This window comes from Cavia porcellus, unplaced genomic scaffold (genome assembly GCF_034190915.1).
Source record: "Cavia porcellus strain 051 isolate PalLab524CR breed Dunkin Hartley unplaced genomic scaffold, mCavPor4.1 scaffold_33, whole genome shotgun sequence".
Lineage (NCBI taxonomy): Eukaryota > Metazoa > Chordata > Mammalia > Rodentia > Caviidae > Cavia > Cavia porcellus.
In genome coordinates, this window is record NW_026947516.1 from 966,537 (window position 1) to 982,903 (window position 16,367).

The 16,367-nt window shown below is 56.5% G+C and overlaps 1 protein-coding gene and 1 long non-coding RNA gene across 2 annotated transcripts in view; one reads left to right on the top strand and one right to left on the bottom strand.

The window, feature by feature from the left end:
• Positions 1-1,649, bottom strand: part of LOC134474578 (uncharacterized) — a 5,779-nt gene extending 4,130 nt beyond the window's left edge. The window contains exons 1-2 of the long non-coding RNA XR_010045412.1: positions 1,582-1,649; positions 133-238 (exon numbers count right to left, since the gene is read on the bottom strand). This is a non-coding gene — a long non-coding RNA (uncharacterized LOC134474578). The remainder of the gene's footprint in view (positions 1-132; positions 239-1,581) is intronic.
• Positions 1,650-3,357: 1,708 nt separating this feature from the next.
• Positions 3,358-14,290, top strand: Prdm9 (PR/SET domain 9). Its single transcript, XM_063242741.1, has 10 exons — positions 3,358-3,714; positions 4,012-4,135; positions 4,408-4,515; positions 6,002-6,051; positions 9,488-9,632; positions 10,188-10,301; positions 10,433-10,704; positions 10,907-10,974; positions 11,823-12,016; positions 13,135-14,290. Exons 1-10 carry the CDS (start codon positions 3,646-3,648, stop codon positions 14,169-14,171), a joined length of 2,181 nt encoding a protein of 726 aa, XP_063098811.1. The 5' UTR covers positions 3,358-3,645; the 3' UTR covers positions 14,172-14,290.
• Positions 14,291-16,367: the final 2,077 nt, after the last annotated feature.

A 16,367-nucleotide genomic window follows, 5' to 3' on the forward strand; every position in this document is an offset into this window, starting at 1 on the left:
GGAAAGGAGAGGAAGGCCCCGTGGGAGGGCAGCGTCAGAGGTGCCCCTAGGAGCCCCCCACAGTGCCCCCCACCCTCCCGTAGAACGTGGGTGCTGACTAAGGGAGTGTAAAGCAGACCTGACAGACCGCACCTTCAAGCCTCCGTGCTCACAGGACCTCTGGAACATCCAGGCTGCACCGCAGCCCTCCAATCTTCTCGAGGCGATGGCGTTCGCATTTCCTCAGGAGACACCCTCCCTAAGTTTATTAGGAAAGTCAGGTCATATATAATGCGTCTGTCTTCTTCTAACTCATATTTTAAAAATTATCTTGGAGCATTCCAGTGACCTGCTCCTGGGCCAGGTGTTACCCATCCTCGTGTTGTATTTTCGCGTTCACAGATTTCGTGCTCTTATCAAATATCTGTTCTGCCGTATGAGTTTAGGATCAGTTCGTCTAATTCCACAAAGATGAAGCTGTTTGCATCTTAATGAAGTTACATGTTGCTGGTCCAGAGTAGCAACACGGATCTCTTTATGAAGGCCCAAGCAAGAGTCAGGCGCAGCTTGAACCAGGTCCTCACTCTCCTACAGCCGGCTCACAGGCACCCCCTCTTCGGTGCCTTGGTAGAGGCCCCGCCCTCCAGACAGGTCCCACCCCTCGCCTTCCGCAGGCCACGCCCTCCAGGGTAAGCCCAAGCGATTCCACCCACAGGCCCCGCCCTTTCGAAGGCCACGCCCCCAGCGAAGACCACGCCCCTCTTCTGTGGGCCTGACTTCTGTTCCAGGCCTGAAGGCACCTAGGGCTTCGCACCCACTGTGACAGGCCCCGCCCTCCTCTTGTGCGGACTCTGCCCTCCACCAGCGTGAACTGCAGTCCCTCCTCCCGCAAACCCACTCCTTCTCTTACGGGCTCGCCTCTCTTCCCCAGGCCCTGCCCCTCCTCAGTCCCGTATCTTCAACGCAGGCTCAGGCCCCGCCCCTCGCCGCTAGGCCCCGCCCCTCCCCACAGACCCATACCGGCTAGACACACGTTCAGACCCCGCCCCCTCTCCGCAGGCCCCCGCCTCTCCCTCGGGCCCCGCCCCTCGTCGCTAGGCCCCGTCCCTCTCCACAAACCCATACCTGCTAGACACACGTTCAGGCCCCGCCCCCTCCCCGCAGGCTCCGCCTATCCCTCAGGCCCCGCCCCTCCTCAGACCCTCCTGAAACCACACGCAGGCTCCACCCCTCCTCCCAAAGGCTCCGCCCCTTCTGCAGACCCGGCCTCTCTTCCCTCAGGCCCATCTCTCTCTGCGGTTCCCTGCAGGCAGGCACCCCCAGGGGAGTTCAGCAGCCCCGATGTCCCTCCAGGCCCGCTGTCCTGAGCGCTGCCTAGCTGCTCTGGTGCCCGCAGAACTCCGACCCAGGCCCCGGCGTCCCCATCGTGCTCGTCCCCCACACCTTCCCCTCCTCCTCTGCACCCTAACAGCTAGCCCTGCTGCAGCACCCTGACGCCCCTGAGCCTGTGAACCTGTGAACCTCATCATCAAACCTAAAGCCTGACTCTCGCCCTCACCCTCACCTCTACCCTCTATGCCAACCTCTTAGCCCTGAGCTCACCCTGTCCCCAAAGCCAGGCTGCAGGCACAGCAGCAGCAGGCGAGCCTGGAAGCCGCCCTCGAGTCCGCGCCCCTTTTCCTGACGGACACTCGCGGGGCCCTAGGCAGCCAATCCAGGTGGAGTGGGGCGGGACCTTCTGCAGGGCGGGAAACACAGGCCCCGCCCCCAGCAAGAGCCCAGGTCGGGTTGCACCGGTGCCTGACAGGCCTTGTTACGCCCTCTGCCACGCCCCCACCGGAGTCCTGAGCGCTCATTGGTGCTGTCCTGTTGGTCTGTGTGCTGATTGGCTGCGCCTAGCCCCTCCAGTGCGGCAACTTCTGAAGGGCTGGGTGGTCGCCGCCAGTCAGTCAAGGAGAGCACAGAGGCCGGACCCTGACAGGACCGGCTCTGCGGTGCGTGAGAAGCCTCCGAGCCCTCGGCGGGCCTTCGTGTCTCAGCCCGACACCCCCGTCCCCTACCCCGCCAAGCTTCAATTCCCTCAGCCCCGAGAGACCCCGAGCCCCGCCGGCCTGAGGGACTCCAACTCCGCTCCCGGCAGGGCACCCCAAGGCCCCGGGGTCCGGGCTCCACCCAAGGACAGCGAATGTCCCTCCTCGGCCCCAACGCTGGAGCTCGCACCCCTCCCGGGCCCCCAATTGTCACTAGAGACCGGGGGTCCCCATGGGTGACAGGGACCCCAGAAACCCGGAGCCCAAGGAGCCTCACGCGCTCGTCTGGGACCCCACTTCCCTCTGCCTGAGGCTCCCCAAAAGCCCGCCTAGGAGGAGCCCCAAACCCTCTCCTGGGCCCCGTGGGATGCGGGGGAGGGTCCTTCAGCTGGAGTCCCCAGTGTCCGCCCTCAGAGACACCCCAGTCAGCTCGGGACCCCATCCCATCAGCGCGGGGTTCCAGTCACCCCCACCCCTTCCTGCGGCACCCCCTCAGCCTGGGCGCCCCTCCCCTGACCCGAAAACCGCCTCCCCCGTCTGCGGGTACCCCCAGGCCCCACATGGCACCCCGACTCAGGGACTCAGGGATCCGGGGAGACCCCAGCTCCTGAAGCGGGAGCACCCCGAGTGGTCCCTCAGCTCAGTCAGGCTCAGAGCTGGTGAGGGCTGAGGAGCAGCCAGGGTTGCTCAGGAATGGGGACTGGGTGGGGGCGAGGATTGGAGCTGGGGTTTGGGGGGGTGACGGTTAGGATTGGGGTTTGGTAGGCACAAGGGCGTGGGCTAGGGTGAGGATTAGGCTTGGCGTCAGTTTTGGGGTGAGTGTCGATGTTTGGGTTGTGGTTAGGGTGGGGATTTGGATTGGGGCAAGGGTCAGGTTTGAGTTTGGGGTTGAGGTTAGAGTTGGGGTGAGGGCCAGGGCTGGGGTTGTTTGGGGTTAGTGGTTGGGGATTGGCTTGGTCTGAGTGTTAGGTTTGCCATGAGGCTTAGCGTTGGGTCAAGGGTTAGGGTTGGCCTTGGTGGGAAGTTTTGGTTTCTGGGTCTGGTGAAGGGTTGGGTTAGGGTTAGATCAGGTTAGGACTGGTTTGGGATGACGTTTGGGGTGCCCATGGGTGCCCAGGCCCATGACACCCCTTGGGTTGTGTTCACGCTGAAGGTTTGGGCTAGGGTTTGGATTCAGCGGAAAGTTGTGGGTAGGTTAAGGTTCGGTGAGGGTTTGGTTATGGTTAGAGTTAGATCTCTAACTCTAGAGATCTGGGGTGACGCTTGGGGCTGGGATTAGGGCAAAGGGTTAGGTTGGGGTACGTTAGGGTTGGGGTGAGTCTTGGAGTAGGTTAGGGTTGAGGTGAGAGAAGGGTTAGGTTTGGGCTGAGGGCTAGGGTTAAGGTGAGGCCAGGTTAGGTTTGCTTGGGCCTGGGACAAGGGTACTGTTAGGGGTTTTGGGGGACAGCTCCTCACCTGGTTGCCCCTCCCTGTTGCCTGTGTGAAGCATGGAGCCCCGACCCTCCCCTTCCTGGCAGACTGGAGTCCAAGCCTTGCACTCACCACCCGGGTCCCCTGCTCCTGGGCCTGGCCTGGAGAGCAGCCCCCAGCTCCTCCTTTCGCAGGTTCCCGCCCTTCCCTCGTGCTATCCAGGCCCATGAGTGCCCCCAGTTCCTCGGAGGACAGTTCCGAGGAAGACGCAGCGGAAGCCGGGCAGAAGCCCGAGGTAGATGAGCCATTGGGAAGGCAAGGTCGGGCCCGCAGGCCTGCACAGGGAGGTGGGGACCAGACCCTGGGCTGGGGCGCTGCATCCAGGGCCAGAGGGAGGAAGGGTTAGGGTTACAATGCTGACAGGGGACAGCCAGGGCCATCCGTGCCCACCCAGAGTCACAGGCACGGGAAGGCAGGGCGGTCTGCTTCACAGAGATGCCACAGCCAGCTGGGCCCTGCAGGTGCCTGGCAGGAGGGGGAAATTCTGTCTTGTGACCTGTGCTGGGAATCACACAGAGTCTCTTTCCTCCAGATCAAAGACACTTTCAAGGACATTTCCAGGTACTTCTCCAGGGCAGAATGGGCGAAGATGGGAGAGTTCGAGAAAAAACGCTACCGGAACGTGAAAAACAACTACAATATGATGCTTTCCATAGGTGACAAGGGATTTTGGGTCAGACAGGCCTAGGAGGCGGGGGTAGGCCCCGCTCCGTCCCTGTGTCTGCAGCTCTGTCTTAGGCCCAGCACACTGTCCCCTTCCCGGAGGGGTCACAGAGGGAAGCTTTATTGTGCGGCTCAGGGCCGAGCCGAGTGCTTGGCCAGCCATGTGGAGATGCCATCTCGGCCCCCGGCCTTCGTGTCTGTCCACCGCCACTGCCTCTGTCCCGCCTCCTCTTCCCCTTTCATCAGGGCATTCGCCCCTCCCCAGGTCTCCGAGCCCACCGACCGGATTTCATGTGTCGTGGGCGGCGAACCGGCAGGCCCCGGGTGGATGACCCTGAGGATTCCGATGAGGAGTGGACCCCTAGGCAGCAAGGTGAGGGCCAGGGCGACTCACAGGTCACCTCCCAAGTCAGGTCCGAATTGGGTTTCAGGGCAAACAAGCACCGTGCAAAGCAGTATGTCCACTAGGGGGCGATTTCTATGCAGCTTTTAAAGGACAGAAAACCTCTATATGTGTGGTGTGCATTTGTATGTAACTTAGATACACAAGTAAGGGAAGGCATGAAACCGGATTGTGAGTAAGAAATATCAAGTCCCAAACAGTTACCGTCACCAGAGGAAGACGCGGCTTTTATGTAGCTTAGTTTTTGTTTTATTTTGTGCCCATTTTTGTTTCGGGATCTTGAAATAGAAAGATTGGAAAGAGTTGTGGTGGACTTCTGAGATCAGACTGGAGTAGGGGGGGGTGTGCAGAGTGTCCGATATCATCTCCGTACTATGTCTGTCATATATATATATATATATATATATATATATATATTTTTTTTTTGTACCAGGGATTGAACTCAGAACCTCACTTTGCTAAAGCAGGCACTTACGCCGCTGAGCTAAATCCCCAGCCTTTATTTATCATTTTTAAAAGAACATTTTTTTAGGGACTGGGGATTTAGTTCAGCGGCATAAGCGCCGCCTGCCTTACAAGTGTGTGGTCGTGAGTTCAATCCCTGGTACCGATTAAAAAAAAAAAAAGAACATTTTTTCCTAAACATTGTTAATCAAAAGGCAAAGAAAGCTTAATTAAGTGACAAGTCCCTTCCCCAATCTCTCCCTAACACTAATACTGTAATAGTTTGGTCATTGGATTCAGTGTTTCAGAAAAGCAAGTAGCCAGGGGTTTAGCTCAGCGGCATAAGCGCCTGCCTGACAAGGACAAGGTCATGAGTTCAGTCATGAGTTCGATCCCCAGTACCATGCATGTGAAGTATTTGTCTTTTTCTAGCTGGATTAGATGCCTAGGGTTCACTCGTGTCGCAGTGTGTAACAGGGTTTCCTTCCTATTTAAAGGGAAATAGTAGCCTATCACATGTACACGACACATGTTCTTTATTATTTATTATCTGGAGGGTACTCAGGTGCATTCTATGTCCATGATCTCTCTACAAAGGTGATTTCCTTCTATTCATAGAGTCATTGTCGTTAATGTACAACTGAGTCAAATTTTTGCAGATAAACATAGCCACTATCTTATGAACACAGGTGGAGAAGCCTGGGGTTGCGTCTGATTTTTTTTTTTTTTTTTTTGTCTTTTTCCTTTTTATCAGTGCCGGGGATGGAACTCATGACTGCCTGCTTGCAAGGCAGGCGCTTATGCCGCTGAGCTAAATCCCCAGTCCCTGTGCCTGATTTTTAAAGGCCTGGTATTCCCAGGAAAAAGCCATAGGGATTTTTAGAAACCACATATCACGTGTGGATCATGCTGGGGATCTTCACCATGTGGGTCAGGATTCTCTGTCACGATAAGAATCCCTAGAGTTTACAGATCTTTACCAACCAATGCCCTGATTTCTTGTCACCTTTAGTCAAACCTCCTTGGGCAGCCTTGCGAGTGGAGCAGAGTAAACCCCGGCAGGTGAGTGTCTCCCGAATCCTACTGAACCCTTCTGTGGGGGATAAAGTACAGGGCAATCCGGGGACGGCCGCCTCCTTTGATGATTTGTTCAGTACAGTGTTGTCATCAGTTTTAGGCCTGTTTGTCTGCTTGCTCTGAGACAGGGTCTCACTATGTAGTCCAGGCTGGCCTTGAACACACTGTGTAGCTGAGGCCAGCCTCAAACTCACAGAACTCACAGTGATCCTCCTGCCTCAGCCTCCTGAGTGCTGGAATTACAGGCATGGGCCACTATGCCCAGCTTTTTTCTCTTTCTTTCTTTCTTTCTTTCTTTCTTTCTTTCTTTCTTTCTTTCTTTCTTTCTCTCTCTCTCTCTCTCTCTCTCTCTCTCTCTCTCTCTCTCTCTCTCTCTCTCTCTCTCTTTTATTTTGATTCAGGGTCTTCCTATGTAATTCAGGCCAGCCTCGAACTCACTATGTATCTCAGACTGGCCTCAACCTCATGGCAATTGAATAAGAACAGAACAAACAGTCGCTATCACTCATTTTGTTTTTGTGATGTTTCAGATGTTGCTTTAAATGAAAAGCCCACTTACACCCGCACTGTGACACAGGAAATACACTATAACCATGTCATAGAGGAGGAACCGAGGTACAGAAGTGTCCTGCTGCCCACTGGGCCGCGTGTACCAGCTCATTAAATGCCCAGCGTGTCGTGAATTGGTTCTGTCCGCTCATTCACCTGATTATTCCAGCCTCCGCTGTCCGCTGTGCTGCAGTGAGAGACTCACTAAGCGGGCGCGCGGATGCACGGGCGTTGACTGAACTGGCTGCGGGAGATGGACCCTGCCCAGCCCTCAGAGGGACCCTTTCTGTAGGAGGAGGCAGTGGAAGAGGCAGATCGGATGCCTGAGCGATGACAGGGGGTGACGGGACCGCAGACAGGTCACACACTGTTCCCGAGAAAGGTGTCTGTCTTTCTAGGACAGATGGCAGGCGCTCGCTGTGCTGTGGGAGAAAGGCGCAGTTCATAACTCTGGCAACTCTTAGGTTGTCCGCAGTCCTCGGATCAGCCGCCAGCTGGACTTGTGATCTCCTGGGGACACAGGTCCATCCCTGACGCTTCGCCCAGTGTCCTACAAGGCCCTCAGGGTGTTCAAAATGACTGCTCAGTCCTCCATGCACGAATGAACAGGGCCAGGGAGGGCTTAAGATAAAGTCTCTGAGTTAGATTGCTAGTGTGGGTGGGGAGGAGACACGGAAGCCAGGGCTCAGAGGAACGGCTGATCTCACATCGTGTGATACCCAGTAGCTTAGGAAACACTGGGTGAGCGGTCTTACCTTTCACGTTCACGGTCACATTAAGAACTACCTTGTGGCCAGGGGTCTACCTTAGTGGCATAAGTGCCTGCCCTGGCAAGCGCAAGGCTGTGAGTTTGATCCCGAGTACCAAAAAAAAAAAATTACCTTGTACAGCTGGGGTGTGGTGGCCCACGCCTGTCGCCCCAGCACTCGGGAGGCTGGGGCAGGAGGATCGCTGTGAGTTGCCTGGGCTACCAAGTGAGCCCAAGGCCAGCCTGGACTGCACAGAGAGACCCTGTCTCAAAAAGACAAAATAGGTAAAAAAAGAAAAAGAACTACCTCGTACGCCCCCTCAGGGGTCAGGAAGTTAAGGAGGTTAGCGAACCTCGAGCCGGACTGGTACAGGAACCCGTGAATCTACTCCAGGAGCAGGTGGCTGAAGGACACTGCGCTCCCAACTTCTAGTGTCCGTGGCCTCTTCCCGGCCTCCCTGGGTCCTCCTCAGGTCCAGGGCTGTCTGTTCCCCCTCTGCTTTTCAGCATCCCCCCATCCAAAGCAACCGCAGGTTCCTGTCAGGTTAACCCCTTCGCTCCCAGTCCTGTTGGCGCCCTCGCTGGTCTTGGGAGTGTCTCCCCGGTGTGGATGTGAGGGGAAGCTGGAGGGCAAGAGCCCCAGCGTGTGGGTCCCCAAAGCATTCAGACACCTCAGGAGGTGGCAGGGCTGGGGAGGAAGAGCCCCCGGGGGGAGTCAGGCTGCACGCCCTGAAGAAACAGAGACCTGGGCATGGCTCATACACACACACAGACACAGACACACAGACACACAGATACACACACACAGATACACACACACAGACACACAGAGACACACACACAGATACACACACACAGACAGACACAGAGACACACACACAGACACACAGACACACACAGACAGACACACACACGCACAGACACACAACACAGACACACACACACAGACACACACACAGACACACACACACAGACACACAGACACAGACACAGACACACACACAGAGACACACACAGACACACAAACACAGACACACACACAGACACACAGAGAAAGACACAGACACACACACAGATACACACGGACACACACAGACACATACACACACAGACACACACACAGAGAAAGACACACACATAGACACACAGATACACACACACAGATACACAGAGAAAGACACACACGCAGACACACACAGACACACAAACAGACACACACACAGACACACACACAAAGATACGCACACAGAGACACATACATACACACGGACACACACAGACACATACACACACAGACACACAGACACACACAGAGAAAGACACACACACAGACAGATACACACACACAGATACACAGAGAAAGACACACACACAGACACAAACAGACACACACACAGAGACACAGACACATACAGACACAGACACAGACAGACACACACACACAGAGACACACAGACAGAGACATAGACACACACAGAGACACATACACAGACACAGACACAGACACGTACAGACACAGACAGACACACACACAGAGACATAGACACACACAGAGACACATACACACACAGACACACACACAGACACAGACACGTACAGACACAGACAGACACACACACAGAGACACAGACACACACATAGACACACACAGACACACACACAGAGACTCACAGACACAGACACACACAGACACATACACAGAGACACATACAGACACATACAGACACACACACACAGACACACACAGACACATAGACACACACAGACACACAGACAGAGACACAGACACACACAGACACAGACACACACAGATACACATACACATACAGACAGAGACACATACACACACAGACACAGACAGACACAGACAGACACACACACAGAGACACAGACACACACATAGACACACACAGACACACACACAGAGACTCACAGACACAGACACACACAGACACATACACAAAGACACAGAAAGACAGACACACACACAGACATACACACACCGACACCCACAGACAGACAAACACACACAGACACACACACAGAGACACATACAGACACATACACACAGACACACACACAGACACAGACACACACAGACACACACACTCGCTCTCCTTAAAGGGGAAGCCCAGGGCGCTGTTGAGTGATGAACCCAGCCTGAAGGAATTGCCTGCAACAGCAAACGTACAAGACAGCGGTGGCTCAGAGAAGGCCCAGACGCCGGTGTCCTCTCCCCGAGAAGCAAAAAAGCTGGGTAAGAGGAAGGGCTCCTGTGCTTTGGTCCGTCTAGGCCCTGTACGGAGGCCATGAGCATGGCTGGAGCTGGAGGTGGGCTTTGGGTGGGCCGGACGCAGACGGCAGAGCTAAGGGACTGCCCGCTGCGCTTAGGAACTGGACGACCAAGGCTCAAGGCCAGGCATGATGTAACTCAATGGCACAAGTGCTGGTCTGGCAAGCACAAGGTCGTGAGTTCGATTCCTGGCACGACCATAACGAGCCTCTGGGGACTGGGGACGTCATGACCCTGTGAGCTTCTGGGTGCCCATCAGTGGACAGGAATAAGGGTCCATCTCTCACCTATCCCTGGGAAGCTTTAAGCAAAATATTAAATGACTTGTGCATGCAAGGTGTCCCACAGGCCCACCTGTGGCCGTAGCTGCTCCCCGCCCCCGTGTCCGGTCCCTGCCCTGCTGGCTGCACTGGCCCTGGACAGCTAGAAACCTGGCCCACAGGTTAAGCAGGGATGTGGGAGAACCTGATGGCCGGAAAGCCCACATTTTCTCGAGAAGCAGGGACCCACCATCACCGTGGCTAACAGCAGTTCTGTTATTAGACCCCAGGAGAAAGGTGGTGGAGCCCAAGATGTACAGCCTGCGGGAAAGGCAGTGTTGCACTTACGAGGAGGTCAGCGAGCCCCAGGACGACGACTACCTGTGTGAGTGACCCCTGGCCTGCTCCTTCTGCATGCGGTCACCTGTGGTCACCTCGTCCCCTCGCCCTAGCCGTGAGATGTCCAAAGCTCCTCAGGGCCGGCGCCGCTCCTGATCCCCGCCGCTTTCCCGTCAGATTGCGAGAGGTGCAAGAACTACTTCCTGGACAGCTGCCCTGCCCACGGGCCCCCCGAGTTTGTAAAGGACAACGCGGTGACCAAGGGGACCTCCAACCGCGCGGTCCTCAGCCTGCCCACTGGGCTGAGAATAGGACCCTCGAGCATCCGGGGGGCCGGGCTCGGGGTGTGGACCGAGACCTCCTCGCTGCCGCTGGACCTGCACTTCGGCCCCTACGAGGGCGAGGTCACGGAGGAGGAAGAGGCCGGCCACAGCGGGTACTCCTGGATGGTGAGCTGCTCCCCACCCCGCCTTCTGGCGCCCCGGCCCCTCCTGTGCTCGGTGCCACATGGACACGGCCACAGGGTCAGCTCCGTGTGTGTCGTGGTCATGGCAGGCCACGGGCAGGCTGATGGGCGGCAGCACAGTCACGGGAGGCTGCGGGGTGTCATCCTCCCGCGGGAGACCTTGACGTCCTGCTGCCACATCGCAGATCACCAAGGGGCGGCACTGCTACGAATACGTGGATGGCAAGGACACGTCCCAGGCCAACTGGATGAGGTGAGGACGCAGGGTCCAGGTTCTGCGTGGGACATTGTCCTCCGCCTGCCTCTCTCGTTGGTTTACTTTTTTCTTCTGTTTTTTCCTCTGCTTTTTTTCTCTTTTTCTTTTGTCTCTTTTTTCTCACTTCTCTGCTCTCCTACCTCATGAACATTCAAATTAAAAAAGCAAATTAATACATAGATAGCATGATTTATCTTTTATCACACTATTCCCATCCAGGCTAGACAAAATTCAGGCTCTGGATAAATCCTGAGAAGTCAGTTTCATGGGTGACACGGGGTTCACGCTTTACTCAATGTTTTTTTTGTCTATTTGAGGCAGGGTCTCGCTGTGCAGTCCAGGCTGGCCTTGAGCTCACTTTGCAGCCCAGCCTGGTCTTGAACTCGCAGTGATCCTCCTGCCTCAGCCTCCCGAGTGCTGGGATGACGGGCGTCCAGAACCCCACCTGGCTCCACGTTAATTATTAAGGCTTCGCTATGCTCCAGTTTAGAACACGGACTTCCTCATTTCGAAAGGGAGGGTGCCAGGGTAGCACACGGCAGGGACCATTCCAGAAGCCGGGTGCATGCCTGGCACCTAGTTCCACTGGGACCCACACTGACTTGAGGTTTAGAAATGCAGGAGGTCCCTGGGTTCTGCGTCCCGTCCAGCAGGAGGGAAGCCCGGGATGGGCGGGGAACGTGGGTGCTTAGGCGGGGCGGGCGCAGGACCTGGTGGAGGAGCCTGAGGCTGGCACAGGAGGTGGCCCCGGTGTGCAGGAACACAGGCGTCCACACTGAGCTAACAGCCGGGCCAGACGGGACGGAGCATGACAGCAACCGGCTTCCTTCCCGGCGTGGCCCCAGGTACGTGAACTGCGCCCGAGACGAGGAGGAGCAGAACCTCGTGGCCTTCCAGTACCGCAGGCAGATCTTCTACCGCACCTGCCGCGCCGTGGGCCCCGGCCGCGAGCTGTTGGTGTGGTACGGCGACGAGTACGGGGAGGAGCTGGGCCTCAAGTGGGGCAGCAGGTGGAAGGGCCAGCGCCTGGCCGGCAGAGGTACGCACCCCTGGGCTCCCGAGAGAGGAGAAGGGGGCCGCTCCCCCGGTCCTCATTTTCAACTTTGAAAATCCCCATTCTGACTATTTTTGAAGCATTTCGTGGACAAGTCTATGGCCAGGTGTGTTGGGAGGCCAAGCACACATTCTCAGGGCAGGGGCTGTCGCACGGACCTGGCCTCTCCTGGTCCACGCAGAGCTGCTTTTTATTTTCCTCCGAGTCCTGAATAGCGTGTGTGGTGGCCGTCCAGGTGTGGTACCAAGCTGTCACCTGGGCTCGTGTTTGGGGAGCAGACTACAGAGACAGAGAGAAACCTTTAAGAGGCAGCGGGTGGGTGACGGGGAAGATCCCCGACGTGACGGGGGACAGACTGACATGGACTTCTTCTCTACCGGACATGAGCTAAGGCTGGATGAGCAGGGCCCCGTGTGAGTGGTCAGGGTGAGGCCCGAGGAAGGACGATTTTCCAGTTGATTGGGGAGCTCGGGAGAGAAGCGACCCCTGGCCACGGCAAGGCAGCTTTAGCCAACAGGACCAGATGCTGGGCCTGTCCTGCTTGTATCCTGCTCTCCCGAGGGAGACCCCGGGCTGAGGGCACACACGTGTCACTCTACACGGGGACTCACACTAGCTGAGCTCCCATGCAGCCTCCCACAGCTCCGGGGTGCATCTCCGGGCGGGGTGGACCCTAACTTACTAGACCCCTGTCCCCTCCCACTGCAGACACTTGCAGCTAGGTCACTGAGCACAGTTAGCTGTCAGTGGGGCAGGGCAGCAGCAGAAGGTGCATCAGGGCCCTGTGTCTGTGTGCGGGGCCGGGGCAGAGGGCGGCCAGGGAAGACGGGAAATGAGGTGACTTAGTATGAGCCGCTCGAGCCCTGCGGCCCATGTGTCCCAGGGCTGAGGCTGCCTGGAGTGCAGAAGAGGAGCTGGGGATTTAGCTCGGCGGTGTAAGCACGGCCTGGGAAGCTCGAGATCGTGGGTTCCATCCTGGTACCACACACACACACACAAGCAGAGGACGGGACAGCTCTCGTCGTGATGTGTGGCCTCAGTGGCCCAGCAGGCCGGACACGGTCACGGACCTCTGCCCTGAGTGGAACCACTTCTTTCAGCAGCACCAAAGGCAGAGATCTACCCCTGTCCCTCGTGCTCTTTAGCCTTCTCCAGTCAGAAATTCCTCAGTGGCCATGTGAGATACAGTCACCCCGCTCAGATCCGCACAGCAACAGCGGCAAGAACGAGCCTCAAACCGGAGGACCCCTGTCCGGGGGACCCGCTACCAGAGCAGCGGCCTTCTGATCCACAAGGCCGGAACGAAGGAGGTGGAGGTGGAGGTGGAGGGGTCCAAGGAGGGCCCGGCCCTGCGCACCAAACGACAAGGCAGGGGGGCACTTGGGAAGCCCCTTCCAGTCCTCCCAAGGGGCAGCTGGGGAGGTCCGGGGACATGCGATGTGCGGCAGGGGGAGCCTCGCAGATTGCAACGGTCAAGAGGGTACAGAAACAGGAAGGCCTCAGTGATGCAGCCAACGGCAGCAGGCAGCAGCGTTCGCAGGCAGGCGAGAAGCCCTGGGCTTGCGGAGTGTGTGGAGGAGGGTTTAGATGCAAGTCACAGCTCATGCGGCACCAGAGAATACACACGGGGGAGAAGCCCTGGGCCTGCAGCGTCTGTGGACGGTCATTTACTCAAAAGCGAAACCTTGTGCAGCACCAGAGAATACACACGGGGGAGAAGCCCTGGGCCTGCAGGGTCTGTGGACGGTCATTTACGCAAAAGGCAAGCCTCGTGCGGCACCAGAGAATACACACGGGGGAGAAGCCCTGGGCCTGCAGGATCTGTGGACGGTCATTTAATCAAAAGCCACATCTCGTGCAGCACCAGAGAATACACACGGGGGAGAAGCCCTGGGCCTGCAGCGTCTGTGGACGGTCATTTACTCAAAAGCGAAACCTTGTGCAGCACCAGAGAATACACACGGGGGAGAAGCCCTGGGCCTGCAGGGTCTGTGGACGGTCATTTACGCAAAAGGCAAGCCTCGTGCAGCACCAGAGAATACACACGGGGGAGAAGCCCTGGGCCTGCAGGATCTGTGGACGGTCATTTAATCGAAAGGCAAGTCTCGTGCGGCACCAGAGAATACACACGGGGGAGTAGCCATATTCTTCTGGAAGAATAACTGAAGCACTATAACACCACCCCTGCGGCTGCAGTGGAACCTCTGTACACCTCTGACTTTTTTGTTTTTGCCTTCCTGTTTTAATAAATATTTTCTCCATGCTAATCCGAAGCCCAAGCCATGGTCTTCATTTCTCCCTAGTCACTGACCACAGAGGAGGCGTCCAGGGGGACCTCAGGAAATTTAGGAAATCCCTTGCTGAGGACCAGAGCCTGGGGTCACTCTGCTTAACTGACAGGAATGTCGGCTCTCAGGCCAAGGAGAAGGATCTGGGCTTTGCGGCAGATAGGCTCATGGAAGGAGCTCCCTCCCCGCAGCTGTCATGCTCTTCCCTTGGTTTCTCCTCGCTCTTCTGATGCTGTCCCCCAACCTCGTAGCCTGAGCAGTGAAAGACCAACAGGAATGTGTGTGTGCATGAGTAAGTGTGTGTGCTTTGTGTGTGCACATTACACGTATGCAAGAGTGCGTGAGGTGCCGTGGCTATGTGTGTGATGTGTGTCGGTGCAGGAGGGTTGTGTGTGCCACAGTGCCTCAGTGCGCTATGGGTATGTGCACCTGCTTTGGGGCTGTGGAGGCTGGCTGAGCTTAGAGGGAGCCATCTCTGCAAGGGCTTCCTCCCGGCCTGGCCCCACCCTGAAATCAGACCCCCTGCCCTTCCCAGCAGGAAAAGGCCACAGGATGCTGGGGTTTCCCTCAGGAAGGAGCTGAGCAGGCATGGGGCACAGAGGGGAGGGAGCCCACGTCCAGGACAGGAGCCTGGCCCATGGTCTTGGATGGGCAGTGAACAGGGCTCTCAGCCTGAAATATTCCCAGGCCATGAAAATGTAGGGGTGACTCAGCCGGGAGCTGGGGTGACTCAGCCGGGACCTGGGGTGTTCGGCATTGAGGCCACTCAGTACGGGCTGGCTCTTCCCCAGTTCTGAGCTCATCCGGGCATGGCCCAGCCCCGGCCAGCAGGCGCAGGGCTCACTGTCCCTCAGGGTCCTCTGTGTGTTCAGCTTCCTCTCTCTGCAACAGTCCCCGCCATGACTAACTCAGAGACAGATTTCCCTGGAACGCTGTCCACTCGGTTTTGAAATCTATGCACAGCCTAACCCTAACCCTAGAGCCCACAGCTCACAGGACAGGGCTCTACTGAGGATGCGACTCTGTGAAACTATAAGGCAGATGCAAGCTTTTGTTTGGACTTGGGGGAGAAAGAATGGTTCTTCATGAATCCATTCCTATTCTTTGAGCTTGCTCTGGGGCCTTCCTGCTGCTGCGTCAAGAAATCATAATGTAGAGCCGGGCACGGTGGCTCATGCCTGTCACCCTACAACTTGGGAGGCTGAGGCAGGAAGATCATTGCGAGTTCGAGGCCAGCCTGGGCTACACAGTGAGCTCAAGGCCAGCCTGGACTGCACAGCAAGACCCTGTCTCAAAAAGACAAAAGAAAAAAAAAAAAAAAAAAAAAGAAATCATAATGATACAGGAACGGACCAGAGTGAAGCCATCCTAGGTCTCAGCCCATGTCTTAGCTGTAGGAAGGGCGTTAGACTCTGTTCTCACAGTCAGTTCTTGCAAAAATAGCCTCATGGGCCAAACCACAAAACCACAAAACCACACCGTTGCTTCACCCTGAGCTGCTGTGAGTTGATTGGTTACACCCCGCTGTCCACCCCTGATGGGACGAATGGACAGTAGCCCCTGCCAGCTAGAGTCCAAGACAATGAGAGAATGTATGCTTGCCCGTTTCTTCCCAAAAATCAACTGTATAACCCTAATTCAGTTGCCCCTCAGGGTGACGTCCCAGTAGTTTGCTGGAGGCCGTCCGCCAGCTAATACAGCTTGCTTTACCTGCTCTGCCTCTGCTTCACTCTCTGCTGTAACATTTGGAGGCCCCAGCGGGATCCTCACAGAAAGCCCTCAGAGGGGATCATTGGCCCTTGTGCATTGGCCACCTGGGTGATGACTGACGCTCAGTGCAAGAGGAGGGGTCAGCTGCCTGAGATGGGGCGACCAAGGCCCCAGCTGACATGCTGAGATTTGGTTTCACTTTGGAGGCTCATCCCTGGACTTGTTTATCCAGACTTTGGATCTGGGCTCTGACCTCTGGGTGCAGTGTTTATCTTGATTATGTAAATAATTAAGCAGTAAAAGGGCTCAAAGTGACCCAGATGTGATGGTCAGGGCCT